The sequence below is a fragment of the Macaca thibetana genome, chromosome 5 (genome assembly GCF_024542745.1).
Source record: "Macaca thibetana thibetana isolate TM-01 chromosome 5, ASM2454274v1, whole genome shotgun sequence".
Taxonomy (NCBI): domain Eukaryota; kingdom Metazoa; phylum Chordata; class Mammalia; order Primates; family Cercopithecidae; genus Macaca; species Macaca thibetana.
This window is the reverse complement of record NC_065582.1, coordinates 132138998-132157865: the sequence shown is the minus strand read 5'-3', so window position 1 is coordinate 132157865 and position 18868 is coordinate 132138998. Positions and strand designations below refer to the sequence as shown.

Sequence of the window (18868 nt, the reverse complement as noted above, 5' to 3'; positions counted from 1 at the left end):
ATGGAGATGATGCTAGTGCTGACCTCAGTAGGTTGCTGTGAGAATTAAATGAGAAGATGAATTAATGTGCCTGGTTCTTAGTAAGAAATCAACAATTGCCTGTAATTGTGAGTGGTGTTTATGGTTACATTTTGATCACGCTGCTACTACTACTCTCAAAAAGAGGAAGATATTCTTGTTTCAGTTCCATACATCATATATCATCAAGTGGATTTCTATATCTGTGGAGACTTAACTCAGTTTCATTTATTTATTTATTTATTTTTTACACCAGCCACATTATACTAGACTGAGATTTTCAGAGAATGCAGTTATTTTGGTCAGTTACAAGATCATATCAGCATGCATTTCTACTATAGGAAAGAGTAAACTTTGTTTTAAAATTATATCTTCTGTTCTCATTTCATTTGTTAAGCATTAAAAGTTTGAATGTTTCCTTCATTAGAGAACTTGTTTGTTTCTGGTGAATTTTAACTGTCCCATTATAAACAACTTCAGTCAATGTCTACTGATCCCTTAAAGTTGAGTCAGTAAGATTACCTGCAAGAATCACATATTATCATGAATCAAAATTATCTTTCCAAAAAAATAAAACCATGCCAACATGTCAGATGATTCCGGCCACATGCTTTAAAGTAGAGGAATTAAGAACTAGGGAAGACAATTTGATTTGATTATGCTTAGTCATTAAAAAAACAAAACAAGGCAGTCATTTCTTCAGAATGAGCAATTAGGTTTAAGTTTTCTTTCTTAATACGCCACTTGGCCTTCTGTGTTGGAATAGTTCAAAAGTACAGTTAATTAGATGTAAACATCCAGAATTCTCATTATTTTCTGGATTTAGCTAAACCATTTTTTTTTTGAGATAGGGTCATCCCAGCACTTTGAGAGGCCGAGGCGGGTGGATCACGAGGTCAGGAGATCGAGACCATCCTGGCTAACACGGTGAAAACCCGTCTCTACTAAAAATACAAAAATCAGCCAGGAGTGGTGGCACGTGCCTGTAATCCCAGCTACTCGGGAGGCTGAGGCAGGAGAATCACTTGAACCCGGGAGGCAGAGGTTGCAGTGAGCCGAAATCACGCCACTGCACTCCAGCCTGGGCGACAGAGCGAGACTCTATCTCAAAAAAAAAAAAAAAAAAAAAAAAAAAAAGGTTTAGCTAAATCCAGAAAAGAATGAGAATTCTGGATGTTTACATCTAATTAACTGTACTTTTGAACTATTCCAACACAGAAGGCCAAGTGGCGTATTAAGAAAGAAAACTTAAACCTAATTGCTCATTCTGAAGAAATGACTGCCTTGTTTTGTTTTTTTTACAACAAACTCCTGGGTTCATGCAATCCTCCCACCTCAGCCTTCCAAAGTGCTGGGACTATGGGCGTGAGCCACCATGCTTGGCCTATGGATGGATGGCTTTGATTTGTTTGCAAACCAATCATATGATAATATCCTTTGTAAACTATTTTGGAAAAGAGCTCTTTCCGTACAAAGCCTCTTGTCATGTTTTTCTCCTTTGATATCTTGTTTTAGTTATTGTTTTAATAAAAAGTTACTAACTCTAGGCTAACTAATCCCAAATAATCAATCTAAATTAATGAAATTTTAATGATTATTACTTGTTTTAGAATTTGAAATCATATTTTCAAAATAAGAACTATATTTTAACTATAATATTTATTAGCTAGGAACAAAAATTATTATCTCTTCTTTGTACCTTCATTGGGATAGTTTAATATCTTGGGACCATCTACAACAAATACCTGCAAATAAATCCTTCTCTCTTCTTTCTTTTCTTTGTCGCTGTCTTTCATATTCACTTTCTTTATATTTTATTTTTGACTGGTTTATTGCTTCCAGTTTCATATTCTTAGTAGTAATACCTAGAGACAGGAAAATAGGCTAAATGGGATCTAAAGCTTTTCTTTCTTTGTAGGTTTTTGTGAATCTGAAACAACCTCGGCATTTTTCTGGATTGAGAAATTTCTTAATGTCTGTATTTCTGTTACTACTTTGTAAAGAAACAATTAAACCACTTAATAAGTTTGCCTTACTAATAAGTACAGACTAGAACTAAGGAAGAAAAAAGCTGGCATAATTTACCAAAAGCTGTGACTCTTACTCTTTTTTTTTTTTTCTGGAAACCGAGTCTCACTGTTGTTGGCCCAGGCTGGAATGCAATGGCATGATCTCGGTTTACTGCAACCTCTGCCTCCCAAGTTCCAGCAATTCTTCTGCCTCAGGCTCCTGAGTAGCTGAGATTACAGGCGCCTGCCACCACAACCGGCTAATTTTTGTATTTTCACTAGAGACAGGGTTTCACCATGTTGGCCATGCCAGGCGTGATGGCTCATGCCTGTAATCCCAGGACTTTGGAAGGACGAGGTGGGTGGATCACCTGAGGTCAGGAGTTCAAGACCCTTATTCTTTAAGTATGTTTTCTGGCTGGTTTTGAATTATGTAAGGAAATAAAAATCTCCTACTCCTCTGGTTTTAATTGTATATAAAATTATTGTTTCTTCATTTCTTTTTCAGAACTCTTGATGTTTCAGTGAGCTTTAATGGAGGAAAATCTGTCATCTCAGGCTCATTAATTGTCACAGCCACAGAATGTGTAAGTAAAAGTTTGCATAAAGATTATCTTTTAAAATTAATTCCATCCAGAAATAATCTATGGATCTTTGGTGCTGTTGCAGACTACAGTAAAGGAGATGCAAACAATAACATTGGAGACCACTATAAGGAAAAATTTTGTATAGAATTTGTTTTGGGTGACATTGCTTTTTTTTATGTTGAGCTCCCTTTCATAGGAACTTTAAGGTAGTATGCATTTGATTTTGATATTTATAGAATTCAAAAGCCATATTTAAAATCAAGATAAGGTAAGAGAATAATCTGAGAATGAAGCACTTTCTTTCTTAAAACATTAAATATAGAAATTATGTTTTCTGTAGATTCCAGGTTAGATTCCAGTATCTAAGACATTTATCATGGTTTGAAATCAAATTATTGTATCTTAATATGTGACTTTATTATTTTGTTCATTTAAAATATTGGTGCTTTCTGAATAAGAAGGTTGATTTTGACAGCTTGATACTATCTTAGTTTGTAACCACATGAAATGTATATTTTGAGATTACTGATTTGCATTGCCTAAATGCAGTATTTTGAAATATAAACTCCATTCAGTACACATTTTCTTCCTTTTATTTAATTTTGTGGATTTATAGAAAGTTTTAATATTATATTATTGAACATAGAAACAGGAAGCCTTAAACAGGACTAACCATGTGGTTATTATTTCTGAGTATATTTTGTAAAATATATATAAATCAAAGCAAAAAAAGAAAAATTCCTGCCCTCCAAAAGACCAAAATCCTAAATCTAAACATTTTCTCACATCTCACGGTTTCATGGTTTTGTATTTTGATCTACTAATTCAGGAGACACCCTTCCAACAGAAAACAAAACAAAACAAAACAAAAACAATTCAATGTTATCTGTATTGAGGTAGTTGTATTTCTCATTGTAAGACAATGCTTCAGGTAAAAGGAATATCTTATGGACCCTTGGGTCACTTTTTAACTCCTTGGATAAGTCTTTGCCAACACCTACTTCTATTTTGAAAATAGCTAGGTTTTTTGTTTTTGTGTTTGTGCTTTTTGAGGAGGGTTTTTTTTTCTCCCATTTCTAGCGCCTGTTGCATTTTGTAGGTTTTGTGGATGTTGCAGTTTGCTGGTTTTCTGGTCCCTCAGGATGTGGTTGAAATTACAAATATTTGTGGTTTGTAGTTTCTCAGTGTTTAGCTCACTGAAATGGCATTCCTTCCTCATCCGTCTTCCTATTCTACACCTCCAAACCGTCTTTTTCTTCCTTTCTTCCATGCAAGCAGGAAAACAGGTCTTTGTTCCTATCCTATAACAATGCATGATTTTCACATGCAAGGATGCTGAAGCTAAATGACTCGTCTGGGATGTATAGGTTGTGTGCTTTAAGGAACACTTTCTAGGTCTTGTTCCTGAGTGAGGGTAATATGACTCAAGATGGTTTAAGAGTGGGGAGATTTCAGAAAAAGGATCATTGGTGTGTCAGTGTTGAAGTGAGGGGAAAGGAGCAAGCTGTAAAAGTCAAGAAGGGGTCAAAGTGATTCTCACTAAGAAGGAAGGCTTTGAGCAAAGACTTGAAGGTAAAGGAGTGAGCTCTGCAGACCATCTAAGGGAAGAGTCCTGCACACAGAGGGAGCAGCTAGAGCAAAGCCTGAGGTGACAAGTCTCTGGCAAGTTTCAAGAAGAGCAACCAGCCAGTGTGCTGGAGTGAAAGTAGTCAGGGAGAGTGGGAGCCTCCGGATAAGGAGGAGAGAGTGGCAGGAGCAGGGCAGATCTTGTAGGGTATGTAGTCATTGTCAGGACCTGAGCTTTTCTTCTGAGTGAAACAGGAAGACCTTGGAAGGTGACATGATTTGATTCACTGTTTTGAAAGGATCACTCTGGCTGCTTTATGAAAACAGACTTTGCGAATGGCAGCAAACGTGGAAACATCAAGCCCAATTCTGTGGCTATTTCAGCAATGCAAGAATCCTTCCCCACCCAGGGGAGGATGGCCCTACTGGGGTGATCAAAGTGGAGATGGTGAGAAAGGGTTGAATTAGAATATATTTTACAGGGGAAGTCCATGGGATCCCTAGACAGATTAGATGTAGGATGTGACAGAAAGAAAGAAATTAAGAATAGTTCCAAGTGTTTTTGCTTGAGCAGCTATTAGGTTTATGTAAAAGCAACCGTGGTTTTGCCAAACAGAAGGATGAATTGTCATCAGGCACAGCAGTTTCTGAACAACGAGGAGTTCAGTTGTGGTGGGGCTGAACGAGAGATGTCTATTGGACATCGCAGTGGAAATGTCAGGCCCCTGGATATGCAAGTCTGGAGTTCTGAGAGAGGTCTGGATTGTATGTACAAACTTTGGAGCTGTTAGTTGTTGATAAATGGATGGAATAAATTAGGCAACAAAATTCCACATAATATTTACTGGGAAATAATGGCTTCCAGGAGCTTAGAGCAAGAAGGGAAAGAGTACCAGAGAAAGGTTTTATGGTTGTGGGGGAACTAATTCAGACAGGGCCTTGAAGGGAGACTAGGATGTCAGCAAAGAAAGAGGACAGGGAGCATATTATAGAGAAAGAGCAAATGGGGTGGGAATGTGTTGATGAAATTGACAGGAGATGCATTTGACTGGAGTAGAAATAAGCGGAAGAAATGATTGGAAATAGAAAATTTAGACCAGATTATCAACAACCTAAAAAACTGAATTGAATTTAGAGTTTCATCCGACAGGCTGTGATTCCCAAATTCTACGGTGCTGAAACGAAAAAAAGGAAAGAAAATGGATTATATTTTTCATATTATTAGATTTATTTAACTTGAAATAATTCTTTTATTTTGAAATTGTTCTTTGTCCCATTTTAATTTTAAAATATCCTTTGATTGAGGAAATATACTTAATTTGTCAGGACCGACCTCTCCCTCCTTTCCTTCCTTCCTTTATCCTTTCCTTCCTTCCCTCCCCCCATCCCTCCCTCCCTCCCTTCTTCCCTCCCTCCCTTCTTCCCTCCCTCATTCCATACTTCCTTCTTTCTTTTCTCCCACCTTCCTTCTCCCTATTCCTTCAGTCCTTTCTTCTTCCTTCCTCACATTCCTCTCCCTCCTCCTGCTTCTTCTCTTCTTTTCTCTTTTTCCTTGTATGCTGTTATTTGGCAGAATTATTAGCTGGCAAGCCTATGTGAGAAGCTTTTTTTTCAGGTTTTATTGGCTTGAGAAATCACAAGGTCTGACTCCAATAAATAATAATATGGTTTTAAAGGGCTTTGGACACACATGTGATGGTGAAACATACTATTTTAGGAAGATTAAATCAGTAGTGACATGTAAGAGAAAGGACAGGAAAAGAAAAACAAGGCACAGAAAAAGCTTCTAGGAAGCAAATGCTAGAATATAGGCATAAAACTTTAGTTTCTAAATTGACTGATGGTGGTAGAAATAGTCCTAGAAATAGCCATGTAAATTGTATTAATGAAGAAAGACATATTATAAAGTGACTTACTAGTGGTTATGGGGGAATGTTTGATTCCAAAATATTGAATCTCATGGGCTGGAAGAATGATGCTGCCATTGGAAACATCCAAAGCGAGAGGTGAATCTGGAGATGGGAAGAATTTTCACTGTAGACATGTTCTGTAAGTGAGGCTAGCAGTGTCAAGCGGGTACTTGTAGCTATAGTTTCACATCTCAGTGAGTGATCAGTGCTGGAAGTAAAAATTTAAGTTTTACTTTTGCTGAGGTTGTAGGAAGGGAAGGGAAAATGGGAGAATTTAGAGTTAATGTCATTTTGAAGTGGGGAGGCATACATAGAGTCAAAGAAAAAAAATGCACTGGACAAAATTAAACAGGCAAGGAAGACCTTATTCAAGACTGTTGCAAGAGGGAAGAGTGATTGAATTTAACTGTGATCAAACAAAAATCTGGAGAATTTTCAAAGCTGGGATGGTGGGAATTATAGGCCACCAGTATCTGCTAATTGACCTTACCTAAAGGAAAAGTAAACTTTCTCCTACCTTCCTAATAGGAGGTAGTGGCAAAACTTGGAGCAAGGTGCCACTGATATTAGGTTTCTCCCCTTCTACAGAGACCGTGTGATAGGGGCAGTATCTCCCTTGATGATCTCAAAGGAATAGCTCCCAGGGCCTTGAGAAAGATAGTCTTCCAGGGTCTGTAAAACTGCTCAGAGTTAAAGGAGATTTAAATACCTTTCACTTTGGGAGGCCGAGACGGGCGGATCACGAGGTCAGGAGATCGAGACCATCCTGGCTAATACGGTGAAACCCCGTCTCTACTAAAAAATACAAAAAACTAGCCGGGCGAGGTGGCGGGCGCCTGTAGTCCCAGCTACTCGGGAGACTGAGGCAGGAGAATGGCGTAAACTCAGGAGGCGGAGTTTGCAGCGAGCTGAGATCCGGCCACTGCACTCCAGCCTGGGCGACAGAGCGAGACTCCGTCTCAAAAAAAAAAAAAAAAAAAAAAAAAATTAAAAAAAAAAATAAATGCCTTTCAAAAGGTAGAGAAATATTTTGTGATTAGAAGTTTTTATTTATTTACTTATTTATTTATTTATTTATTGAAACTGAGTCTTGCTCTGTTGCTAGGCTGGAGTGCAGTGGCGTGAGCTCGGCTCCCTGCAATCTCCACCTCCTGAGTTCAAGCAATTCTCCTGCCTCAGCCTCCCGAATAGCTGGAATTACAGGTGTGTGCCACCACGCCCAGTTAATTTTTGTATTTTTAGTAGAGACGGGGTTTAACCATGTTGGCCAGGATGGTCTCAGTCTCCTGAGCTCGTGATTTGCCTGCCTCGGCCTCCCAAAGTGCTGGGATCACAGGCGTGAGCCACTGCACCCGGTCACAAATTTTTAAAAGTAGATTCTTAAAGAAAAGGGAGATCCAAGACCCACAGTCAGAAGAAACCTGATTTGATTGAAGGTTAAAGTTTAATCAAACTGAATAAATAGGTAAGGCTGTCTTGGTGAATAGAGTAAGTGAAGAAATAAGAGAAAGAACTGCTCAAGACTTGGGAAGACCAGACACCGAATGAAGAAGACAAAGGAAGTTAGAATTCCAAGGTGAAGAGAGGGCACCAGTAGGTGCCTGGGAGAGGCCAAGGTGAGCCAGGGCTGAGAAAAAGTCCGAGGGGTCACCGGTGATCTCCCTGTGTCCGCCAAGGCTGATGACTTGAAGCCTTCTCTTCCCTGTGACTTTTATTATTCCTCTAGTTATTACAGGATAATAAATACTGTAGTTCACTTTTTCATGTTGACAGTAATTATAGGATAATTATTTTTTCTCCTTAGATTTAACCATTGCTTTGTATTTAACCTCAAATACCTGTTGCCTGTGGGAGTAATATTACCATTTCATAGATATGAAAAATGAGACTTGCACTGATGAGATGCACCTGCTGATTTGTGCATGGAATATCTATTGAAAATAGAAGAGTATAGTGGGTAATATTATGATAAATACCTGGACCTTGGATTTAAATGATATTTAGTCTTTCGGTCGTATTTGCATATCACGAACAGGTGGAATGCCGTTAGTGATATTGCTCATTGTGAGGATAATGCTTTTTACTTGCTCAGGCATTTGAAAGCCAAACAAAGTAAAACACTATTATTCTAGTCATTGATTAGTCCTTGTTAAAATCCCACAAATAAAGAAGCTCTTCTGTCTGCTTCAGGAACATCCAGGGCTCAGTCCTGTTAAGGCCCTTAGGAACTGAGCTATGAGTTCCTGTTTGCTTCTGGGCCTTTCTTACCAGCCTTGAGATGTTGATGGCAGGGCTTGTGCTGTGCTCATTGCCCGTCTCCCACCACTGGTCCTTAGACAGAGCAAGTGCTCCAAAATTATTCTGTAAATGAATGATTGAAAGTAACCATATATGTAGTTTAAAATGGGGAAACTAAGTTTTAGATGTAAGAGATTTAAGATTAGAGTCTGAGGGGGGTTTGTATTTAGACAATCCTTTATCTTCATCTCTCCTCAAAAGTATCCCGGCCCGCGGGATAGTCAGAGCAGGCCCTGGAGGAGGGGGTGGGAATTTGGGGAACAAGAGACACGAGAAATGGAGACAAGACAGTGCTCTGATCAAGTCTCGTTTAATGGCGGTAATGCACTGCCTTATATACACTTGGAAGGGAAGGGGTTGGGCTAAGGCGGAAATGATCTCATTGCCGAGGGCGTGGCCAGGTTAGTTTCGGTTTCTCCGGTCGGACGTCATGTTGCGCTTGCGCTATTAAGTAACAATTTTCCGGGGCGCGGGAAAAGTGAGTGAAGAAGAAGCAGGAAGAGCGCCATCTTTAATGAGGTATTAGTACAGGGGAAAAAAGGCAAAGATAGGGAGAAGGTGTGGGGTGGAAATGAATATAGCTCAGGCGTTTAATCCTCAATTATTATTCACTATGGCCGGGGCGTGCAGCTCCGGACAAAAAGATCTTTAAAATGGATCTCTGCTTTTAAAAACACAATGGAGGCCGGGCGCGGTGGCTCAAGCCTGTAATCCCAGCACTTTGGGAGGCCGAGACGGGAGGATCACGAGGTCAGGAGATCAAGACCGTCCTGGCTAACGTGGTGAAACCCCGTCTCTACTAAAAAAAAAAACCAAAAAAGAAAAAACTAGCCGGGTGGGGTGGCGGGCGCCTGTAGTCCCGGCTACTCCGGAAGCTGAGGCAGGAGAATGGCGTGAACCCAGGAGGCGGAGCTTGCAGTCAGCCTAGATCACGCCACTGCACTCCAGCCTGGGCGACAGAGCGAGACTCCGTCTCAAAAAAAAAAAAAAAAAAAGATGATAATAATAATGGAAAGATGTCCTTTTTTTTCTCTTGAAATCACTGATCTTCTGACTCTTTTGCAATAACGATACCAAGAACCTGTTTGCTGAGCAGGTATTAAGTGCCAGACGCTGTGCTCAGCACTGCTGTATATGTGCTAAATCCTTTATGGCTTCATTTAACACTCACAATCCAAGAGGAGGCTGTTCAGATTATGTTAATTTTACAGATGAGAAAACAGGAGGATACCTCCAATATTCAGTGCACGTTTATCCAAATACATTAGAAGGTACTTCTTCTTATGTGGACCCAACCCTCAAAGAGGTATATGGCTTGATAAGTGTAACATCAGGTGATTTCAGTCCTTACTGTCCTTGCAAAAGGGATACTTGAAGCCTGGAGGCTCTGAAAGGTTGTTACTTGCCCAGTTTTGCAGTCTGATAAATGCTAGAATTGAGAATTGAACCCACATCTGTCTCCCCTACCCCCTCACTGAACACTTCCACAGTCTGCCTTTTTAAACCAGATTCTACATTGATTTATATAGGACAAAGGTTGGCAAATTTTTCCTGTAGAAGGCCAGATAGTAAACACATACTTAAGGCTTTGGGGTCCATATGGTCTCTGTCACAACTACTTAACTCTACCATTGTAGTGCAAAAGCAGCTATAGACATTATGTAAACAGCTGTGTTCAATGAAACTATGTACACTGATATTGGAATTTCTTGTAACATATTCTTCTTTTGATTTTTTTCAGCTTTATGTAATATTGTAAAAAAAAAAAAAAGTTATTAGCTTGCTGGGGTCTTACCAAATAGATTGGCTGGATTTGACCCTTGTGCCATAGTTTCCTAATTCCTGATACCAAATATTCCAAAAAGAATCCAGTAAATGAAGTAATCATCTGTTTCATGACTCTATTTTCTTTCCCTAACTCTAAATTCATGAAACAAAATTGTGAAGGCCCATTTTCCCTGTTCTGTGTCTGTTTCATTGTAATGTGGCTGCTGGGAATTCACTGTTTTCTAGATAGATTGCAGCAATAACAACTAATGCTCTTTTGAAACTTTCCAGTGATTCCTCTTTCCCATAGTTATGTTGCAAGGGCAGGAGTCACTCTGATTTGTTTTTAATACCTCTATGATTCTCTTCGCTAGAATTTTAGTTATATTTGGCAGAATAAAGTTTTTTATTCTATAACTGGCTTTTAGTGAAGAAAAGGAAATTAGATGCAGATGACACGGGCCCTAAATACACCCGTCCCAGACATCAGCTCAGTTAACTGGGTACAAATTCCGGCTTTCCCATTGTGTTTGTTTTGATAGCCAGAGCCACTATCAGAGCAAGAAAGATGTTAGTCATGAAAGAAAAACAGTTTCATTTTGCACAAAACTTTATAAACATATTGGGGAAAGGTGGAACACACAGAATTCAGTCTTGTCATCAGATACCGTGTTGCAAACTATGGACTTAAGAGTCAGATGAAGAAAAGTATGAAACTAGATTTGACTACACATAGATCTGTATCATGAGCGAACCTGGAAGCTTCTCAGTTTTACATAGGCATGCCTCTCTTTAGAACTCAAAAAGTTCTAATAAATATTTACTACTCAAATGTCACTTTTCTTGAACAAGGTAGAAATGTTCTTAGCTTGCTAGCTGGAACTACAGGCACCTACCAGCATGCCTGGCTAATTTTTTGTATTTTTAGTAGATACGGGGTTTCATCGTGTTAGCCAAGATGGTCTCGATCTCCTGACCTTGTGATCCGCCCACCTCAGCCTTCCAAAGCTCTGGGATTACAGGAGTGAGCCACCGCACCCGGCCATTTTAAATTTTTTAAAGACAAATCTTTGGAATCAGTTGATATGATAATATTGTAATAATAAATGTATATTTGTATCTGGAGGTGCATAATATTTTGTCAATGCTACTAATGAAGGCATTTTTTTAAGGGAAAAATCAAAAATTTTAAGGATCTATCAGGGCTAGCCCATCTACTTTATGTTCTGTCAGTGCTATTTTCTGATTTTCCTGTTCTTGGCACATGCATAGAAGAAACAAACTAACCACTAAATTTTTAGCAGTTTCATGGCCTCTAGTTGCATGTCCTTATTTCTGAACACGGGTGTGAATTCTAAGAAAAGGGGAAACCAAATGTTCATAGAGCCCTTTTGAAAGTTGCATAGCACAGCCAAATGGTGTGCCATTTCTATGAGTGCTGTGACTGGATCCTCATGTGGGAAAGGCCTGGTGAGAAATGTATTCCTTCTGTACATGGACAGTCAAGTTAGAGGCTGTCTTACATAAGACCATATTTTTGAAGGTGAGATCAAGATTTATGCATTTGACAATATTTCTCCCATAGGGTACCACAGTTTTCCATGCGTTTCTGTGACATCCTTTTTCTGTTATATTCTTGTTTGCCTAGATTTTAGAGCTTAATGTGTTTATGCCTGTGGATGGTAGCATGACTTATTCATGAATATTTAGAATTTTGTAAAGAAAGATGCACTTTGGAATGTTCTTTCTAAGAACAGGCTACTTAGGTATTTGCCTGAAAATTTCTATAAAGTATTAGTATTAATCTTTCTCTTTTGCTCTTTTTCTTTTCTTCCCTGAATTTTTTCTCTTAAAACACACACACACACACACACACAAAACATTATTATTGAGGATCCTAGAGATTAGGCATTTGGGAGATATCTCTTATTCCCTTGGAAACTATCTCTATAGTAAAAGTTCAGTAAACATTCTTCTTCGTATCCATGTCTTTTGCTGTCTTTTTTCTTTAGAGTTCATTCTCTCAGTGAGTTGTTTTGTTTTGTTTTGTTTTGTTTTGTTTTCTTTTCTTTTCTTTTCTTTTCTTTTCTTTTCTTTTCTTTTCTTTTCTTTTCTTTCTTTCACTCTGTCTCTCAGGCTGGAGTGCAGTGGTGCAGTCTCGGCTCATGGCAACCTCCACCTCTCAGGTTCAAGCGATTCTCCTGCCTCAGTCTCCTTAGTAGCTGGGATTACAGGTGCCCGCCACCACGCCCAGCTAATTTTTATATTTTTAGTAGAGATGGGGTTTCACCATGTTGGCCAGGCTGTTCTCGAAGTCCTGACCTCATGATTTGCCTTCCTTAGCCTCCCAAAGTGCTGGGATTACAGGCGTGAGCCATCCTGCCTGGCCTCAGTAAGTAGTTTTTAAATGCCAGACATGGAGTATACAGTGCTAAGTGGGCTAGATGTAGCCCCTGACTTCCTAGAGCTTACAATAAATCATGGTAGAAAATATAAATTAAACAAATAATCACAAAATTCATAATTAATTCATTGCATTGCATTGTAATAAGCACTAAAGATTAAAGTATAGAGAAATGTGAGTTGTTTAATCAAAGGGGCATTTATAGTCAAAGGGTCCAAGGAAGACTTCCATGAAGTGACTTAATATGAATCCTGTAAAATGAGTACGTTGGTTTTATATGAAAGGGTTTAAGAACAGATCCCAGAGTAGGTGCCCTAAGGCTGGAGGAGCTCAGTAGTTAGGAAGGGAAAGAACACCACTGTGGTTTCTGTGTAGGTCATATTTCAGCTGCAGTGAGAGAACATCTGATATATGAATGCAGGAGATTACATTCTTGCATTGATGTGTATATACCATTTCCTAACAAGAACCATTGTTGGTTTGTCATCTACTTGATAATTTTTTAAATATTCATCTTATTATTTAACTACATGCAATTGATTGTGTTTCACCATCAAAAAGTCTGGAGGATTCTGCCTAAATTCTGCCTATGGATAATTATGCTTTGAACCAAAATAATTCTTACATGAAAGATAGGGACCAGTCTAATCTTGATTAGTGATTTTTTCCTACGTTCCGTTCAGATATATTTGTAAAGAGTCTGCAGCATTTTGAGAAAGTTTGTGTTTATTATTGCCTGTCACAACAACATAACATAAAACATAATATATATTAAATAGAAGATAAATTTGTAGAATTTCAAGAAATTAAAATAACAGTTAAAATATAGTTTGACATTATACTTTCTGCATTATTTTCTGGTGTTTCCTTAAAATATATATACATTTGGAATTTGACCATAAGCTGTGCTGACTGCTTTGTTTTTGCTTTTTGCCTACTTTAGTCTAATGGGATCACAGCCATCATTGTTATTTTGGTGTTACTGCTACTCCTGGGGATCGGTTTGATGTGGTGGTTTTGGCCCCTTTGCTGCAAAGTGGTGAGTAAGAAGGATTTGCAACTCCACTTAAAAAAAATTAGAAAAATGTAAAGTAAGGTCTGAAATGTGAATAAATGCCATGTTACTCAATAACAGCAAAGTTTCAGTTTGCAAAATGAATTTTGTCTTCACTACTATAATAAATTATAGAAAACATGCAGGTCAGTAAATATTTATTTAAAAAATTCATCTAAAAAGCACTTTAAAATCAGGTTTGTGGGAAGAGGGGGAGAAAAAAATAGGGGAGGTAGTTGGGATAAAGGGTATTTTCCTTCAAGTGCAAGAGAAATTCAAGTAAATTGATGTTTTATTTTGGGTTCATTGAGAGGAGCTGATAATTTGTCAGTTTTTTTAAGTGCTCATTAAATTATTCATTTCCTCTTTGAACAGTCTGCCATTTCAGGACCTTCTCTGTTTACTACTGAAAAATACTTGTTCAGAAATTAGTCATGCACAATTGTCAGCTAAACTGCTACTTTTGGAGTAATGACGAGGAGTTTCAGTTTGTGTCATTTTTGTGTGTTTGTATAAAGCCTGTGAAAGAATATGGGTGTATATCAGTTATCTATTGCTGCTGTAACAAATTGCCACACATATGTTGATTAAAAGCAACACAAATTTATTATCTAACAGCTGTCTAATCACAGCTTTCACATGAGTCTCACTGCGTTTACCTGGACTAAAAGGTGTTGGCAGGGATATGTTTCTTTCTGAATGCTCTAGGGAAGAAGCCATTCCTTTGCCTTTTCCAGCTTCTATAGGCTACTCACATTCTTTGCCTCATACCCCCCTTTCCCCATGTGCAAAGCCAGAGGTGTTGCATCTTTTCGACCATTTTTCTGTGGTCACATCTCCCTGTAACTCCGAACCCAGCTGGGGAAGGTCCTCCAGTTTTAAGGAACCATGGGATTAGTTTGGACACACCTAGATAATCCAGGATCATCTCTCATCTCAAGATCCTGAACCTTAATCACTTCTGCAAAATCCCTTTTGCCATCAAGATAACATATTCACAGTACCAGGTAATTAAGTTATGGACATGTTAGTGGGGGGGCATCATTCTACACATTTCAAGCAATCCAATTTAGATTGTTCAGGTTTCATAGAAAAAAAATTATCTTAAGGAAGCCCTCTTCCAAATCATGCCTACTACTTATTTTGAGAATATTCCTTTTATTACAAGCACATTATGTAGAACTTAATATTCTGTAGCTCATGGTAATGTTTTACATAATACTGCAAGACTGCCTTTTCCTCCCTGCTCTCGTGTTTGCTGACTGATTTCATCATCCTTGCAATTTCAGATGGGCTTTGTTTTAGCCCTTCATTTATTATTAGTTGTACTTCAGTTTGCTTTCATGAGGCAACTTTACAATTCTTTATCTCAGAGCAGTTGGCCCATGGAGGAGGCATACAGTTAACTCAGATAACAGTAGAGACAAGAAGCATCCTGTCTCTTTGCTGAACTAATCAGTTTCCTGCCATAGCAATTTATGCTCAGTTTCCTGTTGTGATCTTGATTATCTAGTTATGGCTAATTTAGGGTGACTAGCATTCTTGAGTATCACATTAAAAAGCAAAAAGATGCCCTAATGTAATTTGTCTTCCTTGGTTTTTTAATTTAAAGTTTGCAGTGGTGCATTCCCCCACCTTTTTTTTTTTTTTTTTATCACTTTGCAATTTCATTTAGCATTGACCAGAGGGCTCAGAAGTATCAAAGTGTATGATTATTTTTTAATTTTTTAATTTTTTTAATTATGCTTTATGTTCTAGGGTACATGTGCACAACGTGCAGGTTTGTTACATATGTATACATGTGCCATGTTGGTGTGCTGCACCCATTAACTTGTCATTTACATTAGGTATAACTCCTAATGCTATCCCTCCCCCCTACCTCCTCCCCACAATAGGCCCCAGTGTGTGATGTTTCCCTTCCTGTGTCCAAGTGATGTCATTTTTCAGTTCCCAGCTATGAGTGAGAACATGCGGTATTTGGTTTTCAGTTCTTGCAATGGTTTGCTGAGAATGATGGTTACCAGCTGCATCCATGTCCCTACAAAGGACACGAACTCATCCATTTTTATGGCTGCATAGTATTTCATGGTGTATATGTGCCACATTTTCTTAATCCACTCTGTCATTGATAGACATTTGGGTTGATTCCAAGTCTTTGCTATTGTGAATAGTGCTGCAATAAAGATATGTGTGCATGTGTCTTTATAGCAGCATGATTTATAATCCTTTGGGTATATACCCAGTAATGGGATGGCTGGGTCAAATGGTATTTCTAGTTCTAGATCCTTGAGGAATCGCCACACTGTTTTCCACAATGGTTTAACTAGTTTACAGTCCCACCAACAGTGTAAAAGTGTTTCTATTTCTCCACATCCTCGCCAGCACCTGTTGTTTCCTGCCTTTTTAATGATTGCCATTCTAACGGGTGTGAGATGATATCTCATTGTGGTTTTGATTTGCATTCCTCTGACGGTGAGTGATGATGAGCATTTTTTCATGTGTCTGTTGCATAAATATCTTCTTTTGAGAAGTGTCTGTTCATATCCTTTGCCCACTTTTTGATGGGGTTGTTTGTATTTTTCTTGTAAATTTGTTTGAGTTCTTTGTAGGTTCTGGAAATTAGCCCTTTGTCAGATGAGTAGATTGCAAAAATTTTCTCCCATTCTGTAGGTTGCCTGTTCACTCTGATGGTAGTTTCTTTTACTGTGCAGAAGCTCTTTAATTTAATTAGATCCCGTTTGTCAATTTTTAAAAAAAGACATATGCAAAATGAAATGTGCTCAAATATGGGTTTTGACCATCATTTTGGATATTAAGGAGAGGAACCAATCATCAGGTGACTAGATCAGAGACTAGGCACATGGGACTCTAAAGCCTTGGACTCTGCAGGTCTCAAATCATGGAGTTACTTTCTACAAGGCATAAAGGGGGCCCTTTAATGGTGGAGTATCAGGATGTCAGAAAGGCTTCCTATCCTCAGAAACATCCTGGATGTTTATTAATTTCCTGACCTTATTTAATAGAGGAGACCACCTTTATTTTACCCTTAGAAATATAGATTAAAAAGCAATTAGCTCTTATAAGTTCGTATAAGTATGAACTTACATTTATACCTAGGTATAAGTGAATGGTAGCAAATGTTTCCTAAAGTAGATTTTAAAGCAGGAAGAAAGGAGAGGTGAACTTGTGAATTCAGCCCTTGGTTAATGTTGATTATGTAGTAGATGTCAGTACTGTGCTAGGAACTGGGGATACAAAAATGCTTATACTATGATATGGAAATTCACATTTTAATATGGAAACATAAAAATGTGTGCAAATAAGTGTAAATGGAAGGTAATTGAAGTCCCAATAGCGATGTGTGTAAAGAACCGTAGAAACATAAAGGAGGAAGGGTTTGCCAAGACTACAGGGAGCATTTCAGAGAAACCTGGTTGACCTGATGACCCCCAATTCAGTTCTGAGTCATGAATAAGATGTTGGCAGTTCTTGAACGACATTTCAGATGAAGTGCATGTGGAATCGTGAGTTATTCTGATTGCTTTTAGAAGTGCTAGGCTGAGACCTACTGTGCTAGGTGAATGATGGTTTGGGTTTTGGCATGAACCCATTGGGGAGGACCTCCTATGTCTTGTAATAGAAAGTCTGATCTCTTCCCAGGGATGATGAGAAGCCACTGGAGAGATTCGACCAATCTAATTACCTGAAAGAAACTTTGCTGGCTTCAGAGTAGTGCTAAAGTCTAGTCCTGACAAAAACTATTTAAGACTGTATCCAACTGAGTTCCATTAACAATGGAAATGGAAAGGCAGTGACAGATATTGCACCTTAAGTATGGCCAGAACAAAGGACTTCTAACAAAGTATAGATAGCTGGAATCTTAAGCTGAAATTAAGTGAACTAGAGAAAAATGAAGACATGATGTAAAAAGGAGATAGTGTGATGATAACCTTGTGGAAAAAGATCTTGAGTTTTCAGAGGGTATTATAGTACAATTGCAGGATGTTTATCTTATTTTGTTCCTTTTAGATTATATATTTGTGCAACGCTGAAATTAGGATGTGACCATTTAAGTAATTCTTAGTAGTGTTAAATTATTGGGGATCAATTTGACTTTGACTATCATTCCTAGCAATGAACTTTTTAGTAGAAAATGAAATTCATCTGTTTCAACATGGTGTTGGGCAAATGTCTTTTTGCTTGAATGGGTTTTAAGAACTAGTGGCAAATATTTAAATCTAATCTTTCAACTGAAACATGACTAAAGAACTTAAAATGTCTCTTCTTAGGCACATTTATGGTGTGTCAGCTGTCCACCTCTGTGAGCGTCATATGCTCAGGAGCTCTTATCGATACAGAGAACATGTAAAGAAAACTCCCTGAACAGAAGTCTCAATATCTGTCACATATTCTTCATCTAGTCATTTCATATTTTATAAAATGACAAAATATGAAATACTAAGTCATATTTTATAACATGACTGAATCATTCAACATCCACAGTTTAAAATCTCATAGACCTCTAATCAATGAGTCAGTGATGACAATGTTACTTGTATTTTAGACAGTGATTCTCAGGTCTTTTTTTCTTTTTTTCTGCCTCAAATAACAGCAAGTCTTTCCGAACAGTGGCTGCCAGGTTTCCAATGGTGGCAATTCTCCCAGAGAGGAAGGGGGTTTGGTTAGACTGAGGCACCTCCAGAGGTCATGCAGTTTGGAAGAGCCTCCTTCAACAAAGTGGATAAAGATCCCTAAAGACATCCAGGTCTTAATTCCTGGAACCTTGTAATGTTACCTGATACAGCAAAAGGGACTTTGAAGATGGGATTAAATTAAAAATTTTGACATTATTCAGGGTGATCTAGATGGGTCATAAATGAAATCCAAGACTTATAAAAGGGAGACAGAGGGAGATTAGACTATTGATGGAAAGAAGGCAATGTAACCATAGAGGCAGAGATTGGAGCAATGCAGCCACGAGCCAAGGAATGCTGGCAGTCACTTGAAGCTGGAAGAGGCAAGAAACAAATCCATCCCTAGAGACTGCAGGAGGAACCAGCTTTGCCAACACCTGATTTTTAACCCTGTAAGACTCACTTCAGACTCCAGACTTTCAGAAGTATTAAAAAAAGTTTCTGTGGTTTTAAGACACTAAGTGTATGATAATTTGTTATAGCAGCAAGAAGAAACCTATATATTTCTTGACCATTTCTGATATTCCCCAGAGTTGGGGAATTTTTGTTTTCAGACAAACT

The 18868-nt window shown here is 38.3% G+C and overlaps 1 protein-coding gene across 2 annotated transcripts in view; it reads left to right on the top strand.

Annotated features, from left to right (window-relative positions):
* ANTXR2 (ANTXR cell adhesion molecule 2) overlaps positions 1–18868 on the top strand; it is a 154254-nt gene that overhangs the window by 51546 nt on the left and 83840 nt on the right. For both annotated transcript variants that reach the window (XM_050792065.1, XM_050792064.1), the window contains exons 11-12: positions 2536–2614; positions 13503–13598. In XM_050792065.1, the coding sequence (XP_050648022.1) occupies positions 2536–2614; positions 13503–13598 (175 nt within the window). The remainder of the gene's footprint in view (positions 1–2535; positions 2615–13502; positions 13599–18868) is intronic.